General features: G+C 45.9%; 1 protein-coding gene and 1 long non-coding RNA gene across 2 annotated transcripts in view; both read left to right on the plus strand.

The window, feature by feature from the left end:
- The first annotated feature begins 1,185 nt into the window (after window positions 1-1,185).
- On the plus strand, window positions 1,186-8,921 carry LOC117285863. Its single transcript, XR_004516952.1, has 3 exons — window positions 1,186-3,526; window positions 3,756-3,786; window positions 8,871-8,921. It is a non-coding gene; the product is annotated as an uncharacterized LOC117285863 (long non-coding RNA).
- A 12-nt stretch (window positions 8,922-8,933) lies between these two features.
- Window positions 8,934-17,416, plus strand: part of Pitpna (phosphatidylinositol transfer protein alpha) — a 29,130-nt gene continuing 20,647 nt past the window's right edge. Inside the window, exons 1-2 of the mRNA XM_033762860.1 lie at window positions 8,934-9,016; window positions 12,403-12,494. Coding sequence (XP_033618751.1) covers window positions 12,425-12,494 — 70 coding nt within the window. The 5' untranslated portion in view covers window positions 8,934-9,016; window positions 12,403-12,424. The remainder of the gene's footprint in view (window positions 9,017-12,402; window positions 12,495-17,416) is intronic.

Below are 17,416 nucleotides of genomic sequence, written 5' to 3' on the forward strand. Positions count from 1 at the left end.
TCCGGCCGGCCGCGCGGAAGCGAGGAGGAAGGGAGGGTCGGGGATGACGACCGGGAAGGCTGATGGCCCGCCGCAGGGGAAGGGCAGCTCGGATGTGGCTGTGGGGCGGCCTGTCGGGGCGGACTGGAGGTCGGGGGCAAGGCAGGGCCTGAAGTGGTGTCAGTGGGGCTAGAGAGACACGGACGGCACGTGAAGTAGGGCCCAGGGGGCCGTGAAGGCCGAATAGGCCCAATGAGAGGCCCAGGGGACTGTGAGCGCTGGACAGGGCCTGAGATGGGGTCAAAGGGACAGTGAGAGCCGGACAGGGCATGAGGAGGGGCTGAGGGAATCAGAGGGCTGGATGAGACGTAGGGTGCTCCTACAGTGGGGGCTGAGGGATGACGAGGCCAGCCAGAACTGGAGGAAGGACTGAGAGGACTGCAGAGGGCCGAGGAACAGTGGGACAAGGGCAGGTGGGACCTGTGAGCTGGCTCGTGGTGGGGAGGGAGGGGCTTGAGGGCTGAACTGTCAGGGGTGGAGAAAATCAGATAAGATAGATGGAAGAATGGAGCAGAGACGATGGGAGGAGTCCAGAGGTGGAACCTGGAGTATGCATAGGTAGGTAGCTGCTGTAGGCAGCTGGGGAAGGATTGTGATAAGTGGTCATGGGACAAGCACTAGTCAGGGCCAGGCTTGGATGACAAGGGATGGAAGATAGAACAGAACGGGATGAGATGGGGGACTGAAATGACATGGTGCCCAAATGATAGGTGGAGAAGAGAAGGCATTGAGAAAAGCTTGAGTTGACGGCTTTGGATTTGGGGCCATTGTGTGGGGAGTCCAGGAAATACTGGGCAAGATCTGAAGTGCCACGAAGGAGGTGATGGAGAGGGCTAGGAAGTTATGAGGGTAGAAGACAACCCAGAAAATATGTGAGCATACCTGTTAGTGCAGGTGGCTGGGACCAGGGCAGAGCCAGCCTGTCTCTAGAGGTTCTCAGTCTTGGTGCAGAGAGATGGGGAAATTGCTTGAGGAATTGAAATTTCTTTCCACAAAGCCATTAATTGAGGAGAGACAGTGAAGAAGTTTTTAAGTAGTGTCTTGAGGGTGAGAAACCGGAGACTTTGTGGGGAGGGTTGAGACAGGGTCTCACTATGTAGTTGAGACTGACCTGGAACTCACTATGTAGCCCAGGCTGGTCTCGAACTCACAGTGATCCTCCTGCCTCAGCCTCCTGAGTGCTGGGATTACAGGTGTGCACCACCACGCCTGGCTTGGAGACTTTTCAAAGGAATTGCAAGGAGATGGGATTGCTCCTGAAATCCAGCGGATATTCAGATTGCTAAATCCTTCAAATAGAAGGTGATCTGTCCATGAAGCTCATGGTTCCAAGAACACAGGATTTTTTTTCTCCCCCAAATTTGGAGAGATTGAATGCTTGTGTATCTAGAATTTACAGTGACACTGTCTCTCTGGAGGGAGGGCAAGTGGGCAGCATTGGGCTAGAAGCCTCCGAACATAGAGAAACTTACTGAACTCTCTGGGTAGGCAGGCAGTTATGCAGAGGGTTCTTTCCATTTTGTCAGTGAAGTCGCTTTGTCTAGCCCGATCTGGTTTGCTCCTTGGAGATGTTTAGGACATTTAGGAGTGTGCAGTTGAATAACAAAAAGCAAAGGTGTAGGTGCCATCCAAGCTTGGTACCTCCTGTGAAGAACATGACTTGAGGGTCCTGTCACCTGTTTCTTGGCATCTCATTTGCTATTAATCCAGCCACAGCTCAGAGTTTTTGTAGTGAGGAGGAAGAATTTAGGATGGCAAGATTCTCCAAAGAGGAGAACATGGTACACTTTCCATTTCAATCTTCGTTGTCCAAACAGCCTTCTCTGTTCTTCTGATCTTTTTCTTATTCCCAGATGAATCCTGGGATCTGTAGAAATATGTACTTTTGAAGTGATGGTCAGGCAGGGGAAAGAAAGGTCCTCAGAAGACAAGTGAGTTTTGAAGGGAGTTACTCCTTTACCATTCTTTGTTCTCCCTTTGAAGGCCACTAGAGAAGGCCTAAGGTATGAGGATGCAGAGCCGATCTAGTATCTGTGTTTCCTTCCTGCCTGCCTTGTGCCCTATATGTACTTCCTGGACTAAGGACGGGAATGGAGGATGCCTCTGAGATACTTGGCTGTGGCTGCAGAACTGCAGCTCTGAGAAGGATGTGAATGAAGGTCACACTGTAGTGAGCATGGCTCTAGTCTCAGCCCAGCTGTGCTTCTATGACTGTATCCTTTGGATTTGTATCCCGTTGCTGCTGAAGTGGCTTTGTTCCCAAGGAGCATGGGAGAAATGTCTGGGTGTATAGCTGTGATGGAAGCAGCCCCAGAGCATCCTGTGAAGAATAAATTGGTCGATGCCAGTCTCTTTCAGGGAGGGGAGTTGGGCCTAAAGGTTGTCCCTATTGATGTATTTGATATTTCCTGCCACCAGATTCTCCTAGATTTGATTTCTGCAATTTCTTGGATGTGATTTTTACTGTGTTCTTGAAGATAAGAGGCATGTTGTTTTCTAGGAAGTTTCTTCTGAGGGTGCAAAAATTCTGGCCTCCAACTTGGGAGTATTTTTCTGCACTGTTGGCTTTCTCTAACGAGAGGATAGTGTAAGTAGCAGCATCCAATAAACAGGAGGATTTATGTTATTTGAGCCCTTCTGAGGAAGAGAGTTGTTAGCAGGCAGTGAAGACTTGGAGCCCATTTTGTTTTTCTGCTACTTTTCTTCTTGGTGCCTGGCCTTTACTGTGATGTTTTTCTCAGATCCCTCTGTGTGCTTCTTGCTTCCTGGGGGACCTTTGTGGAACTGAAAAATAGCAGGCTATTTAGCAGCTTGGAGCAAGGATATGTGCTTGAACCCACTGCACTGCACAGGAAAGAGAACACAGCAGCTCATGCTTCACCAAGCAAGCACACAAGATGCAGAAGGGCTCAGAGGGTTCCAGCAAGGCTCTGAAGACAGAATCTCAGCTTGGGAACTGGCTTAACTTACAGGAATACAATCAGTGCCTTTTCTCTCAGCACTCTGACATCACAGCATCGAACTGGGGGTGGTCATTAGTCTGCATTAAAAATGCAAGCCACCTGCAGAAGAGCCACTAGCCCTCTCACCTTGCTGGAGTTCTGTCCCCTCACGGGGACTTTTCTGGCCATGGCTTTTCCATCACGTTTTGGTGGTCCCTCCAACAGTTGGTCTTTGAAATGGAGAAGAAAAGAAAGTGATCGGTCAGGGTACCTTTGGGCAGCTTCTGGAGGTCAGAGACAGTTGAGTGTCCTCTTTTGGAAGCTGCATCCTTGTAGTTTATATTGTTCTTAGCCTTTCACCTTGAGGGCTATTTCTGGGAAGTTGGGTCCACAGAGATGCAAATCTCCAGGGCCTGTGTCTTTGGGTCTGAATCCTCATCCTAGTGGGTCCTTCTTTCTTTACCTCTCTGTTTTACTAGACTCATTAGCAAGTCTTGTTGGAGAAGAGATGGGTGAGGGAGCGGGAGAAGAGGACAGCTCCACAAGTGAGTCAGAGGCCTGGGAAGTAGCTGGTGGGGGACTGGGGTTTATACTGAATAACGGGGTTCTAAATGGGGGTGCCAGAAGGGCACCCGGGGCCTAGCCTCCTGGGTTTTTGTCAGTGAGTATAGAGTCATATGCAAAAAAACACTGAATGTTGTTCTCACCTAATGCTTTAAGAGCCTTGGACAGGTTTTAGAACCTGAAGTTGATTTTCTTTTCCCTCTCTTGTAGTCGAGTCATCCTGCCTGTGTCTGTAGATGAGGTAAGTTCTTTTTCTTATTGGTGCTTATACATAAGTGCTTTCGAGCATTGGTTCAGTTGGGCTGGAAATAGCCATGCTTTTTGTACAGTTCTTGTATTTGTTCTAAAGTAGAGAGAACCAGTGCCGCTTTTAGTTGCAGGAAGGCACTTGCTTGGTATATCTGGCAAGCTGTTAACTTGCTGGATGACTGATGAGAGACCAGCCCAGCTCCTTTTACCTGCTGGGACTGTGCTGTTTGGGGACGTGTTATTGATGGGATTAGGTGTGTACATTTGGAGGGACCTCCATGACTTGCCTGGGATGTGGGCATGGCTTTTTGGTTGTGCAACAAACCCGCAGGGCTAGAAATCCGAGACTTTCCCCAGCCCTGCTAAGTGACTACACAGAACCCTCCTTTTACGGAGGGCAGGAAACGACAAATGGGCTTGGCTTGTTCTCTGTCCTTTTACGGTGGCTGGGTCTGATGTCCCAGTCCCAGTCTGTGGGGAACTGGCAACAGTATTTGCCACAGAAGGTTCGTAGGTCATGCTGACTCAGAGCTGGTGTCCTAGACAGCAGAAAGCTGTCACAGAGGCTCCCTTGTCATATCCTTTCTCTGAACTTCCTCCACTCCCCTGGCACAGTCTTGTTCTTTGCTGCCTACTGACTCCACAGGCCCCACCCCAGCTTCTGATGAAGCTCGAGTTTGAGTACGGTTTGTCAGCCTGTGTGGTACCCTCTGTCACTGGGCTGGACCTCTGAAAAACGAAATCAGGCCAATAGAGCCCACGACCCCGTTAGATGAGACAAATATCCCGATTTCCAAATACAAAAGGGTGCGCAAGCATTAGCCCGTTAGACTGGGCTGTTTGATAAGAGCTGTGGAGACCTGGGAGAGGGAAAATGAATTGAATTTGAATATGAACTGAAGGCTGTGGAAGTACAGATAAGCAAAATGAGACTTAAGTGGGTATGGTGATACTAGCCTATAATTCCAGCTGCTTGGAAGGCTGAAACAGAAGGATCTCTTGAACCCCACCTGGGCCATTCAGTGACTTGTAAGATTTTGTCTCAAAGTAAAAAATTTAAAAAGGGGATGTAATGTGAAGGCTTTGGGGTCAATCCCCAGTAACACACACACACACACACACACACACACACAAGCACGCGCGCACGCGCACACGCGCGCGCGCACAGGTGATTTTCCAATTGGAATGCCAAACCAGAGGGGGGTTCAGCATATCTGTTGCTCTGAAATGTGCTGTTAATTTTAGGGGGTGGGAGGGCCCAATAAACTTGCTCTCTGCTATACAGGATCCTCCCCCCCATTCAGTAAGATATCAGCTAGAAATTTGGGATTTCCTCAGTGTCGTACTCGGGAGCAGAATGGATCTTTTTACGGGGACTTTGTGGTACCGGGGATCCAACTCAGGCCCTTGCGCTTGCGAGGCAGATGGCAGAACCACTGAGCCAAATCCCGGGCCTGGGACTTTCTTGATAGAATGAAGGATGAGACTGTCTCTGAGAAGTGCTGCAGAACAAGGAAGGCCGGAATGGTCCAGGAGCAGGTACCACTCAGCTGCTCTGCCATAGGCAAGAAGGGTCAGACTGCTTATAGTAGAACCAAGAGTGGAAGGAGGGAACTTCCATGTTGACAGTTTCCACAACTGGCAGTTTTTATTTTGTTTTCAGGTATTTTGGTACTGAGGATTGAACTCCATGCAGGACCTTGTGCTTGTGAGGCAGGCGGCTGCAGCACTGAGCTAAATCCCCGGCCCCACAACTGGCAGTTTTTTGGGGTTTGTTTTGTTTTGTTTGTCTTTTTGAGACAGGGTCTCACTATAGTTGAGTCTGACCTGGAACTCACTATGTAGTCCAGGCTGGTCTCGAACTCCCAGCGATCCTCCTGCCTCAGCCTTCCGAGTGCTGGGATTTTTAAACTGGTGATTGTTTTTTGCAGTGTTGAGAAAGTGCCAGGTCAGGGTGGGGGTAGTCAGGTATTCAGAGCCTGGAGTCTAAACAGAAAGCTTGGGAAGTAAGTGCTGATTAGGATTCATCTGTCTGTGTTGATGGTTAATCTGCAAGGAACCCTTAACAAAAGGGTGTTACATTGCAGGGCTGTAACCCCTGTACTTGGGAGGCTGAGGCAGGAGGATCACCTAGTGGTCAAGGCCAGTCTGAAGTACCTAACTAGACCCTGTCAAAAAAGAAAAGAAAAGAAACTATCAGAAAGCAGCACCTGACCTGATAGGGTTGGTGGTGCTCTTTAAATGGCTTGAACCATAGTTCCAGAAGTCCAGAAAATTCTTGAATGGGTAAGCCAAAAAAGAAATAAGTGATGATCGACCTCAGGAGTCTTGGTCAATAACCCCATCCTGACTCACAGTTCCCATGGGAACAGCACAGAATCCTGTAATTGGTAGATTCACTTCCTAAATTGGAGACCATGACTTAAGAACCTTGGAGCTTCTGATTTGTGGGAGAAAGAGAAAAAAGAATAGAGAAGGTCATGTCTCTATGATCATCTTAATGGCCTGAATTGATATTTGGGGGAAGAATTAGCTTCCGGCTAGCTAGTCTTTGGCCCAACTTTGCCCGGTTTCTGGGCATCTGCAGCACAGCAAGAACACTCTGGGTGGCTGATGGGTGTGTCTACCTGTTTTTCCTGGCTCAGGCCAGCCCACTGTCCACTGTGGGCAGGCCAGTTTACATGTGTTTTCCTGGGCTCCCACTCCCAGATTGTGAAAACTGATGTGATCTCTGTTTTTCTTGTCTTGTTCGTTCATTCCCCTCTGGGATAGATTTCACTCTGTTGCCTAGACTGCCCTTAAACTCCTCCTGGGTTCAGGCAATTCTGCCTCAAGTCTCCCAAGTAACTGGGCCTGTAAGCACATGCCACCATGTCTGCCATGTTTCTGTTTTTCTTAGCTGAGTGTCTTACTTCTTTGGGACAAGAGAACAAATCTCAAGAGTAGGGAGCATTGTCCTTTGCCTGCAATGACTAGAATCCTGGTCTCCTTGGGGTTCCTTATCCGATTTAATGGTCTGACCCCCACCTGCATTGCTACCCAGCCCGAGTCTGGCAGCTTTCCCAAGATGTAGAACATCTGTGCCAGAGGGTACTCTCTGACATGGAAAGTGTTCCTCATTTGTAACTTGTGCGGGCCAGTCTTACTCGTTTGGATTAACAAATCTGCCTTCACTTGTCTCATTGGGATTAAAGGATTAGAATATCAAGAGAGATTAAAGGGGTAGGATGCCAGCCAACAGACTGATCCTCTTAGAGCCTGCCCTCTGATTCTTGCAGCTGAGAAGAGACCCAGTAAAGACAATTAGTCTGTACCCAGGGGCCCCCTCCCAAGTAGCACAATGATCTGGCAACTCCCTCCCCTCAAGCAGACCCTCTTCCCAGCCTGCCCTTTAGGATAGCTGAGTCAGTGGTTAGATGCCCTTGTGACTGTTCTCTGAAACAAGAGTTCCTGCTGCTGCTTAGGAACCCCTGGCTTAGCCAAACACTGACTCACTCAATAGGGGTTTCAGTGTTCCTTAGCTAGGTGGTGGAACTGGAAAGGCACAGGGATAGTTTGGGGTACTGTGCCAGAATTGAGGCAGCACTGATGTTGCTTAGAATTAGCAAGGTCAAGATAACTGGCTCTCACCCAGATGTTCTTCTTTATGGGATTAACAGCCTTGATCACTTGCCTGGGTCTTTCCTTGGCATTTTGTAGTGGGCTTTTGCTTTGGAAATTAGGGCTCTTTGAGCTTTGCAGCGAGTAGCGAATTGTCCTGATCTATGCTTCCCTTTCCAGACTTTGCCCAGAAATTTCTCTGCAATGCTTAGGAAGCTGCCATAGAGCCAACTTCCAAGTATGAGGGGAAATAGCCCTGGAAGCTGTGTTGTTGTTTCGCTGATGCTGGCAGTGGTTCAATGGCAAAAACCCAGCGATGCAGCTTCCCTGTTTTAATGTCAAAGAGAGAACCTTGATCCTTCTCCCTAAGGAGTACTCAGGAGTTTGGGGAAGGAGAGTAGAGAACCTTAATCTCCTTCCCCAACATATTGGGTAATCGAGTACTGTGCTTGTTTTTGTTCTTTGCAAGCTACCTAAACAGTTGTGCCTGTTTGGTACTAGGAGTGATGAGGAAAAGGTGACCTTCAGTGTAGATGTAACTTGCTCCATTAACTGCCACTATGCATTCTCTCTCTACTGTGTTTTTTCCTGCAGACGGCTTTCCTCACAGAGAAGGGGGCAGAAGGGCCAGGCCTGGGCATTGCCTGAGGGAGTCAGAGGAGGCCAGAGATCTTGACTGGTGCTTGTTAGGGTGACATGTGACCCAAATAAAGGAAAAGTAGGCTTTTGCTATCTAGTAACTGCCAACACAGAAGGGGCACCCAGCCAGCAGACCAGGGAAGGAATCTGTACTATCTAATATAGGAAGCACTTGCTTCAGTCTCACTGGGAACTTGGGAAGCCTCAGGAGGTTTGATTGCCTGAAAAACTCTTTTCTTAAGCTCCTTGCAGGGTGAGGAGGGGCCCAACCCTGGATAAAAAGCAAGTAGGTGAACCTGCTTTACAATAGATTTTGTGAATTTTATAGAGCACTGGACAACTTGTATTTAACAAGCAGTTATGTCTTAGGATCTGTTCAAATGAATAAATGGGATAAAGAGATAATATCTACCAACTCACTTCCTGTTTGTGGGGTCTTAATACAGTACCAGAGGGCTGGGGATTTAGCTCATTGGTGCCGCTGCCTGCCTTGCAAGCACAAGGACTCAAGTTTGATCCCCAGTACAAAAAAAAACCAAAACAGTACCAGAGACAATTCCAGGGCAAAAGCCACTTTGTGAAGATTAAAGACATTTGCCTGCCTCTTTAAACTCTGATGGATGAAGTAAAACTGGAAAGTTGAATTTAAACACAGTTGATGGCTAAAACAAGGTCGTGGGGCAGGCAGCATTTTTGGTTGCTTTGGGTAGATTTGGGCAAGACCTGTTGTGAAACTCTAGGATGAATTCCTAGGAGACCCCAAGATCTAGTTGGACAGCTACCAGCAGCTGTACTGTGTGACTGTGGAGAATAATGTGTGTTACTCTGTTCCTTTAGTATCAAGTAGGGCAGCTGTATTCTGTGGCTGAGGCCAGTAAAAATGAAACGGGTGGTGGTGAAGGTGTGGAGGTCCTGGTGAACGAGCCCTATGAGAAGGATGGAGAGAAGGGCCAGTACACACACAAGATCTACCACTTACAGAGGTATGTGACCCAGGCTGCAGGGTGGGTTGGAAGTGGTGGTGGGTGTCTCCAGGTTATTAGCTGGATGCTCAAGTTGTTCATTTGTGAGCAAGGGCAGATTGTGTTTGTTTGTTTATTTATTTAAATAAATACTCTCGCCGGGCGTTGTGGTGCACGCCTGTAATCCCAGCACTCACAAGGCTGAGGCAGGAGGATCGCTGTGAGTTCGAGACCAGCCTGGGCTACATAGTGAGTTCCAGGTCAGTTTCAACTACATAGTGAGACCCTGTCTCAAAACAAACAAACAAATAAATATTCTCATTATTTAAAAAAATAAAGTAAAAATAATACCTGATCCACTGGGCTCCCAGTCACCAGATGTGACAGTTTATGGTTTCGTGGGGGCCCTTTCCATAGTTTGTGAGTATAGAAGTAATTTGTATGTGTGTGAATAGGTGTTTTTTTATTATTATTTGACATAGATAGGATCCTATTATCGTATGTTTAGTGTTTTTGCCCATTTTCTGTGTATCAGGTCATAGCTGCCTTTCACTCTCAGAATATCCCACCTCATTCCTTTAAAGCACACATAGTATTTACATGTATCATGTTAGGCAGGTGTGCTGTTTAACCAGTCCTCTCTTGATGTGTATTTGTAGTCATTTTCAGATGCCTACATACTCCAGTAAGATGTCTTTGGTGTCAGTCTTGTGAGGTTTTGTTTGTTTTTTTACCGGGAATCAAACCTAGGAGCTTGACACTGACCTATATCCTCATCCCTCTTTGTTTTTTATTTTGACACAGGATCTCGCTGAGTTCTTGCATTGCCCAGGCTGGGCCTGAACTTATAATTTTCCTGCCTTAGCCTCCCAGGTAGCTGAGATTTCAAGCATGTATCACTGTACCTGGCTACCAATTTCATTTTCATTTGATAAAATCCCTGATTTGCTGTAGTCTCCCACTCTGGTAATGGAAGGTGCTAACCCAGAAGGGTTCAGGATTTTGCAGGGCAGAAACAGAAAGAGAGCAATTCTGTGAAGTGGAAGAATCTCACAGTGATCCCATTACCTCATCACTGTCCTCTTCATTCTTTATATTTCTTCTTGCTTCTCCTCCATCCTTACTCTGAATTGACTGCTAACCAAAGAATTAACAGTAAGTTAAGATCAGTTCTAGATAATGACTTCCCCACAGCCTTTTTTTCCCCCTTTGGTATTGGAAATTGAACTCAGGACCTTACACTTGCCAGGTAGGCATAGTACTGCTGAGCTACATTCCTGCCCTCCCATAGCCTTTTTTTTTTTTTTTTAATATGTTCCTGCCAACTTGAACCTCTGGTGGTACATGTGTGACTGTCCCATTGGGCGGCTTGTAACAGCAGTGGGATGAACAGATCTAATCACATTTATCAGTCCTTTTACTAATAAAATTAATAAAAAACTCCTGATGGGACAGTCATATATGTACCACTGGTGGTTCAAACTGCCTAGCAGTGAGACATACAAATTATAGCCTTCTGTGAACATGTTAAAGATGACTTTGAAAAGAGATGGGCCAATTAGTAGCAGAGAGGAGATCTGTACATAGGGAGGTCAAAACCTGTCTTACCTGCTTCCTATCAAGAGCTGCTGCTACCATTCTTTCCTTAATATCAAAATAGCCACTGCAAAAAACAAAACAAAACAAAACAAAAACTGACTGCCACTACTCCCTTTCCTCAAGAGGATAAAAGCCTTCCTAGCAAATCAGGTTCTGTTGACTCATATTCTTATCCCTAAAATGTCCATTTCTTTCCATTGTCTCTAAACTGGATTACTACTGAGCTCTCAACCGGTCTCCTTCCTTTGCAGCTCTCTACACAGCTCTGAGTGTCCTGACTAGATGATCTGTTGCTCACCAGCTTGAAAGTGATAGATGGCTTCCCTTTGGGCCAGGGATGAAGTCTGTACTTTCTGACATAATTTATAAGATCTCCGGCCCCTGCGTGTTCTCTTGCATACCCACCTTGTACCTCCTCTGAACTTCTCTCTCTCCTAGCTTTTCTGGCCCCATTCCCATCCTTCCTTCTAGCTTAATCCTATATAGTCCCTATTTTGTGTCTTTATGTCATCCTGACTTTCCAGAGAATTCTGCCTGTAACCTGTCCAGGCAATTTTTTTTTTTTTTTTTTTTTTTTTTTTCCAGGAATCAAACTCTGGCCCTTGTGCTTGTGAGGCAGGCAGCAGAACCACTGAGTTACATCTCTGGCCCTTGGGCATGTTTTTGTGTTGTGGTTAGACCCCAAGAGGTCTCTGCTCACCCACATACTTTTAGTGTCATTTTCCTGGTTAGTTATTCTCCCCGCACTGTTTGGTTTCTCTTTGTATCCCAGCATGTGACACATAGAAGTATCACCTGAGTGTGTGAGTGAATCTCATGCTTGCTTTGAGGGACCAGAGTTAGGTCTGTATTGGGGTTAGTTCTTTTAGGCCTGAAGTACTAGGATGATGAAGTTGCTAGAGCCTGCTAAAGATTATATAATTTAACAGTTAAAAACCACGAAAGAGGAGGCTGAGGCAGGTGGATCGCCACAAGTTTAAGGCTAGCCTGGGCTACATAATGAACTTAAGGCCGGTGACACATGCTTCTGATCCCAGCACTCTGGGAGGCAGAGCAGGAAGATAACAAGTTCCAGCCCAGCCTGGATAATTTAGGGACTTAGCAAGACCCTGTCTCAAAATAAAAAAATTAAAACGTGGCTGGGGACACAGCTCAGTATAAAGGCCCTAGGTTCAATCCCTAGAAATGTGCTCCTTCTCCCTCAAAAAATTTGGCCCCATACTACACTTATTTTTCTACAATCTGATTTGAAAACTGAGTAGAAGAAAGTATTTTTCCTGGGAAGCAGGTGACCGACCCTAAGGCCCAGGAGGGCCTTTTAGAATAAGTCCTTTTAGAACTTAAGGAAATAAACCAGATCCTCTTGAATCCCACATTCTGAGTTAGTCAGCTAGTCACCCTGGCCCGTAAACCTGGGAGTACAGTCCAACTCTGGCTGCACACTTACAAGTACTGTTTTTGCACAGTATCCTTGTTCAATGTAGTACCTGCCCCAGGCCCACTGAGCTTTGAAAAGAATGTGTAATGAGAGTGGCATGACCAGTGGGCCAGTCAGGAGCTTAGGGCCTTCTGTGCTACCTTGGTCCTGGTGGGTGGTGGGGCAAGTTTTGTTTCATGTTTGTAGCCAGGCAAGCTGGGTTGTGAGGCTCACACTTCTCACATACAAGTGTAACCCGCTTATCTCTTGGAAACTTGGTTGTCAATTCCCCTTTGAAGAAGCTGGGTCTGTGTCCTAAAGAACATGATGTTAAAGCCTATTTTCTCTTTTCTCTCCTCCATTTCTCCTCTTCATTCCTTTTTTCATATAGCAAAGTACCTACATTCGTTCGAATGCTGGCCCCCGAGGGAGCCCTGAATATTCACGAGAAAGCATGGAATGCCTACCCTTACTGCAGAACCGGTGAGTGCAGACCTGGCTAGAAGCTGGAGTTTGGGCCCCATGGTGGACCCAAGGGTGTGGTCAAGTAGGCCCAGGGTAAAGGTGTTACCAGGGCTTTGTGTCCCACCTTTATATTCCAGATTAGACAAATGAAAAGATGAGGTTGGCGTCTCCTCCTATCCTGGGGTAAATCAGTGTTGTTTTGCACAACTCAGTGGTCAACCAGGTAAGAACTGCCAAGTGGTCACAGCTTGAAAGCACAAAACTACACCTGTTTGGGAATGGTATGATAATTTTTTTTTTTTTTTTTTTTTTTTTTTTGTACCGGGGATCAAACTCGGGTGCTTGTGTTTGCAAGGCAGTGATAATTTTGATTGTTTTTATTGCTTGCAAAATAATGTTGTCAATATATATTTTGGAAAATACATAGAAACAGAAGAACAGCTGCATCCCCAGTCCTTTTGAAAATTTTGAGATAGGGTCTCACTAAATTGCCCAGCCTGGCCTTGAACTTTAAATCCTCCTCATATTTAGCCTCCCAAGTAGATGGGATTGCAGGCATGTACCATGTGGCAGGCAGACAGACAGACAAATAAATGGAGAGAAAAAATCGGATACATTTTTCTACATAAATTTTAGATCATATGATGACTCGTTTTTCTGTTTCCTGCTTTTCTTCAGTAAACAGTGAACATTTACCATCACTGTGGAGTGTAGAACTGGGAGCAGTGGTACATGCCTGTAATCCCAACTGCCGTAGAGGCTGAAGTAGGAAGATTTTAAGTTCAAAGCCAGCTTGGGCAATTTAGCAAGACCTTCTCTCAAAGGTAAAAAGCACTGGGGATGCATCTCTGGTAGAGTTTCCTGGATTCAACCCACAGCACCATGCTGCATAGTGCTCCATCATGTGAATGTGTAGTCAGCCAACCAAACCCATGGGTTCTGATCAAAATATTTGGGAGTCGAGGATTTAATTCAGTGCAGCAGCACTTGCCTAGCAAGTACAAGGCCCTAAATTGTCTTTAGGACAAAGTTAAAAAAAAAAAAAAAAAAAAAAAGGTGGGTGGTGGCCAGAAATATGTGAGAAAAATAAATCTAGGCTAGGGTTTAGCTTAGTAGTAGAAAGAGACCTTGCCTAGTATGTGTGAGACTGTGGGTTTAATCTCCAGAATAACTCTGAGTAATATAGCATAACTATTTATATAACATTGCATTGCATTAGGTATTATAGTTTATTTAGAGATAAGTGAAGATTTATGGGAGGATGTGAGTTATATGGCAGATATTGTGCCTTTTGATACAGGAGACTTAGCATGGGTTTTGGTTTCCTGAGGGTGGGGTGGGGGTGGTCCTGGAATCAATCATCAGTGGGTACTATGGAATATAATGTAATTTTTTATAGGGTCTTTGTGTTGAGCTACATCCCCAGCTCCTTTTTACTTTAAAAATAAAAGTAAAAATAAAGACAGGGTCTTGCTAAGTTGCTAAATTGCCCAGGCTTGGGTAGAACGTGTTATCTATCCCCTGTGTCCTGCTTAGAACAAGGTGTGCACCACTATACCTGGCTGTCTTTTTTTTTTTTTTTTTTTTGGTACTGGGGATCAAACTTGGGAACTTGGACTTGTGAGGCAGGCGGCAGAACTACTGAGCTAAATTATTGGCCCTTGGCTGTCTTTTTTTTTTTTTCCCTAGTACTAGGGATGAATCCAGGGCCTTACCTATGCTATGCTTATGCTATAGACAAGCACTCCAGGGTTGAGCTACATCCTTAGTTTTTTTTTTTTTTTTTTTTTTTTTTTTTTTTTTTTTTTTGGTACTGGGGATCAAAGTTGACCTTGCACTTGAGAGGCAGGTGTGGTCCCACTGAGCTAAATCCCTGGTCTCAGCCCTTTTTTAGATGTTATTTTGAGACAGAGTCTTACTAAGTTGCTCAGGTTGGTCTCAAATCCCGAGCTCAATCTATCTCCCTGCCTCAGCTTCCTGAGTAGCTAGGATTATAGGTATGTACCATAAGACATCACATTGTTTTTGAACCATTCTCTTATTGGCAAATACTGAAATTTTCAGTTTTACTGTGATGTATCTACACTTGACTTAAGAAGAGGCAGTCATAGGAAAGGGCCTGGAGAATAGCCTCTCCCTCCTCTAAAGAAGAACCAGGTCTAGACAGTACAGGGAACCCTGATGTTGCTGGGATAAAGCTGAAATGATCCCAATTGTTCATGATAGCAGATTTAGAAACAGTGATCATCAAAGAACATTATGTACACGTGGAGTGTGCATGGCAGATTCTTCACCTGTAGTGTGAGGGGTTGTCCCTGGTAAGGGATCTGAATTGATGGCTTGTGCTGAACCAACATGCTGTATGGTTGAAGTAAGGGTGGAATTATTATCTGAACTTGTTTGTTTTCCACCAGTACAGGGGATCAAACTCAGGACCTTGTACTTGTGAGGCAGGCACCACTGAGCAAAATCCCTACCCCTATCTTGTCCTGTCTCCTGTCTGGAGTTTCTGAAAAGGAAAGGAAAGATTTTAATTTTCACAGAGAACTGTATCTTCTAGTCTAGCCAGTCTGATATTCCTTTTGAGTAGTTCAGACCCAGCTTTTCAGGATTCCTAGGTTTATGGAACATCTAGGAGTAGACCTCTTAGGCTCAAGCTGTCACTGATTCATGTCCCAGGGGGAGCCCCTAGAGGTTCCCCTGGAACTTGTCTGTGAGGTGAGTGACCTTTCCTCCCAGCAGCCTTTATTTGTTAGTACAGACAATCTGGCTCCGAGGTCTGCCCGCCAGCCTCTGCTTCCTTGTGCTGCATGCTTGCTTTATTTGCTGGGACCTGGTATTTCCTCAATTGTATCTGATAAGGCTGTCATCCTTATGTGACTCAGGCAGTCCTTCTCCTGTGGACTTTGGGAGTGACTAAAGTCACTGCTCTTGCCAGTCCTCCATGGCCCTCCATGGCCCTCCAAGGTTTAGTGACCTTGTATCAGAAGATGCAGTTGTTGGTGGGACCTGAGATAGTCTGATGCTTATGTCTCATTGCTGTGGCTGGAAATGCAAACTTCATTACTTTTTAAACACGGAGCAGGAAGTTGTTACATTCTTGGAAGTGAGGAATGCCCTCACGCCTCCCCCTCCCAAGGGAGTGAACTCAGGACCTTGCACTTGTGAGGCAGGCGTGTGCCACTGAACTAAATCCCCAGCCTGCACTCATGTTCTTAACGGGCAGTATGCAATGCTGAGCGTGGTGGTGTGTGTGTGTAATTCCTGCAATCAGGAAGCCGAGGCAGCAGGATTGAGAATTTGAAGCCAGCCTGTTACATAATGAGTTTGAGATTTGCCTGGACTTTATAAGGAGGCTCTGTTTTAAGAAAAAAGGCTGGAGGTTTAGCTTAGTGGCATGGCACCTGCCTGGCAAGCACAAGGTCCTAAGTTTGATCCCCAGGTGCTTGCTTCAGCAGCACATATACTAAGTTTGATCCCCAGCACTAAAAAAAAATCAGAAGCAGTGAGTAGTGTGGCATAGGGTACATTTGCTCAGGGGCCAAAGGTATGTAAGAGAGTTGCATTGAGAACCTTGGCCAACTTGGCATGAAGGAGGCAAACAGATAGCATGGACTTCTCCATGCCTGGGGCAGGGTTCTGGGTTCAGAGCTTGTGCCAACTGAGAGATGCCAGTGTCCCCTGTGTAATTTTAGAAGAATGTGGTGCAGCTGACAAGGAACTTTTCTACATAACAAATGTTAGTTCACATAGATTCTTTTTATTTTTCCACATAGATTCTTGACCAAAAGAAAAAGGGAAATATAATTTCTAAATACTCCTCAAAGAGGACAGTGAGTGGGGAGGGGAAGGTTGGTTCTTCACTGAGTGCTGACTGCACACAAGTCTGCCTCTTCACCTTTCTACACCATGAGTGTGCTGAATCTTAGGTCTGTGCAGTTAGACACCTGTGTTTTTAAAACAAGAGAAACAGGCAAGGAAGGCTACCCTGAGAGCCAATGGGAGAAATTATAATTCAAGCATTTTATAAGTCAAGTGTGGTGATGCGTGCCGTAATCCCAGCACTTGGGAGGCTTCAGGAGATGGTGAGTGCAAGGCTGGCCTGGAGTACGTAGACTCAGACACAACGCGCGCACGTGCTCTCTCTCTCTCTCTCTCTCTCACACACACACACACACATATACACACACAGTTAGCTTGATCTAAGCAGATCAAATCTTGAAGTGAGATAGATAAAGGAGCGTGGAGTAGAATCATTCAAGCCTTTGTGATGGCTTTAATCTTATTCTGAGGGGATTTAAAATAGATTGGATCGATCCCTGGTACCAAAAAATTAAAAAAAAGAAAATAGATTGGGGAAACCCTACTCATCCTTAGATTTTTCTCTTCCCTTATTTTGTTTCTCTCTTTTCCTCTGAAACTAAAGGATTGGGCCATGAAAGAGGGATTATTATAATGGGGATGGTCTGTGGATGAAATGGGAAGAGGATGAAAATATATTTCTTTTTCTATCCCTTCCTCAAACCTTAACCCTTGGGCTGGATACAGTATCACTAAATCATACTTCTAAAATTGCCAGGGTTGGGGTTGGTAGCATATTTCTGTAATCCCAGTATGCAGGAGGTTGAGGCAAGAGGATCACTATGAGTTCAATGGCAGCCAGTGCTACAAGGCCAGGCTGAACTACATAGTGAGATCCTGTCTGAAAAAACAAAACAAACACACAAACCCTTCTTAGTCTTACTTGGAAAGCCTTATTCTCTGACTGCAAAGGGTTTCTGGAGGCTTTTTTTTTCTTTTTTTTTTTCGTACTGGGGATTGAACTGGGGTCCTTGCACTTGTGAGGCAGGGGAAAATACTGCTGAGCTAAATCTCCGGCCCCAGAGACTTTTCTTGTGTACCTGAGGTTGTGGTTCAAAGAAAAGGAGATGAGGGCCGGG

This window comes from Fukomys damarensis, unplaced genomic scaffold (genome assembly GCF_012274545.1).
Source record: "Fukomys damarensis isolate Sample0158 unplaced genomic scaffold, DMR_v1.0_HiC HiC_scaffold_13, whole genome shotgun sequence".
NCBI classification, from domain to species: domain Eukaryota; kingdom Metazoa; phylum Chordata; class Mammalia; order Rodentia; family Bathyergidae; genus Fukomys; species Fukomys damarensis.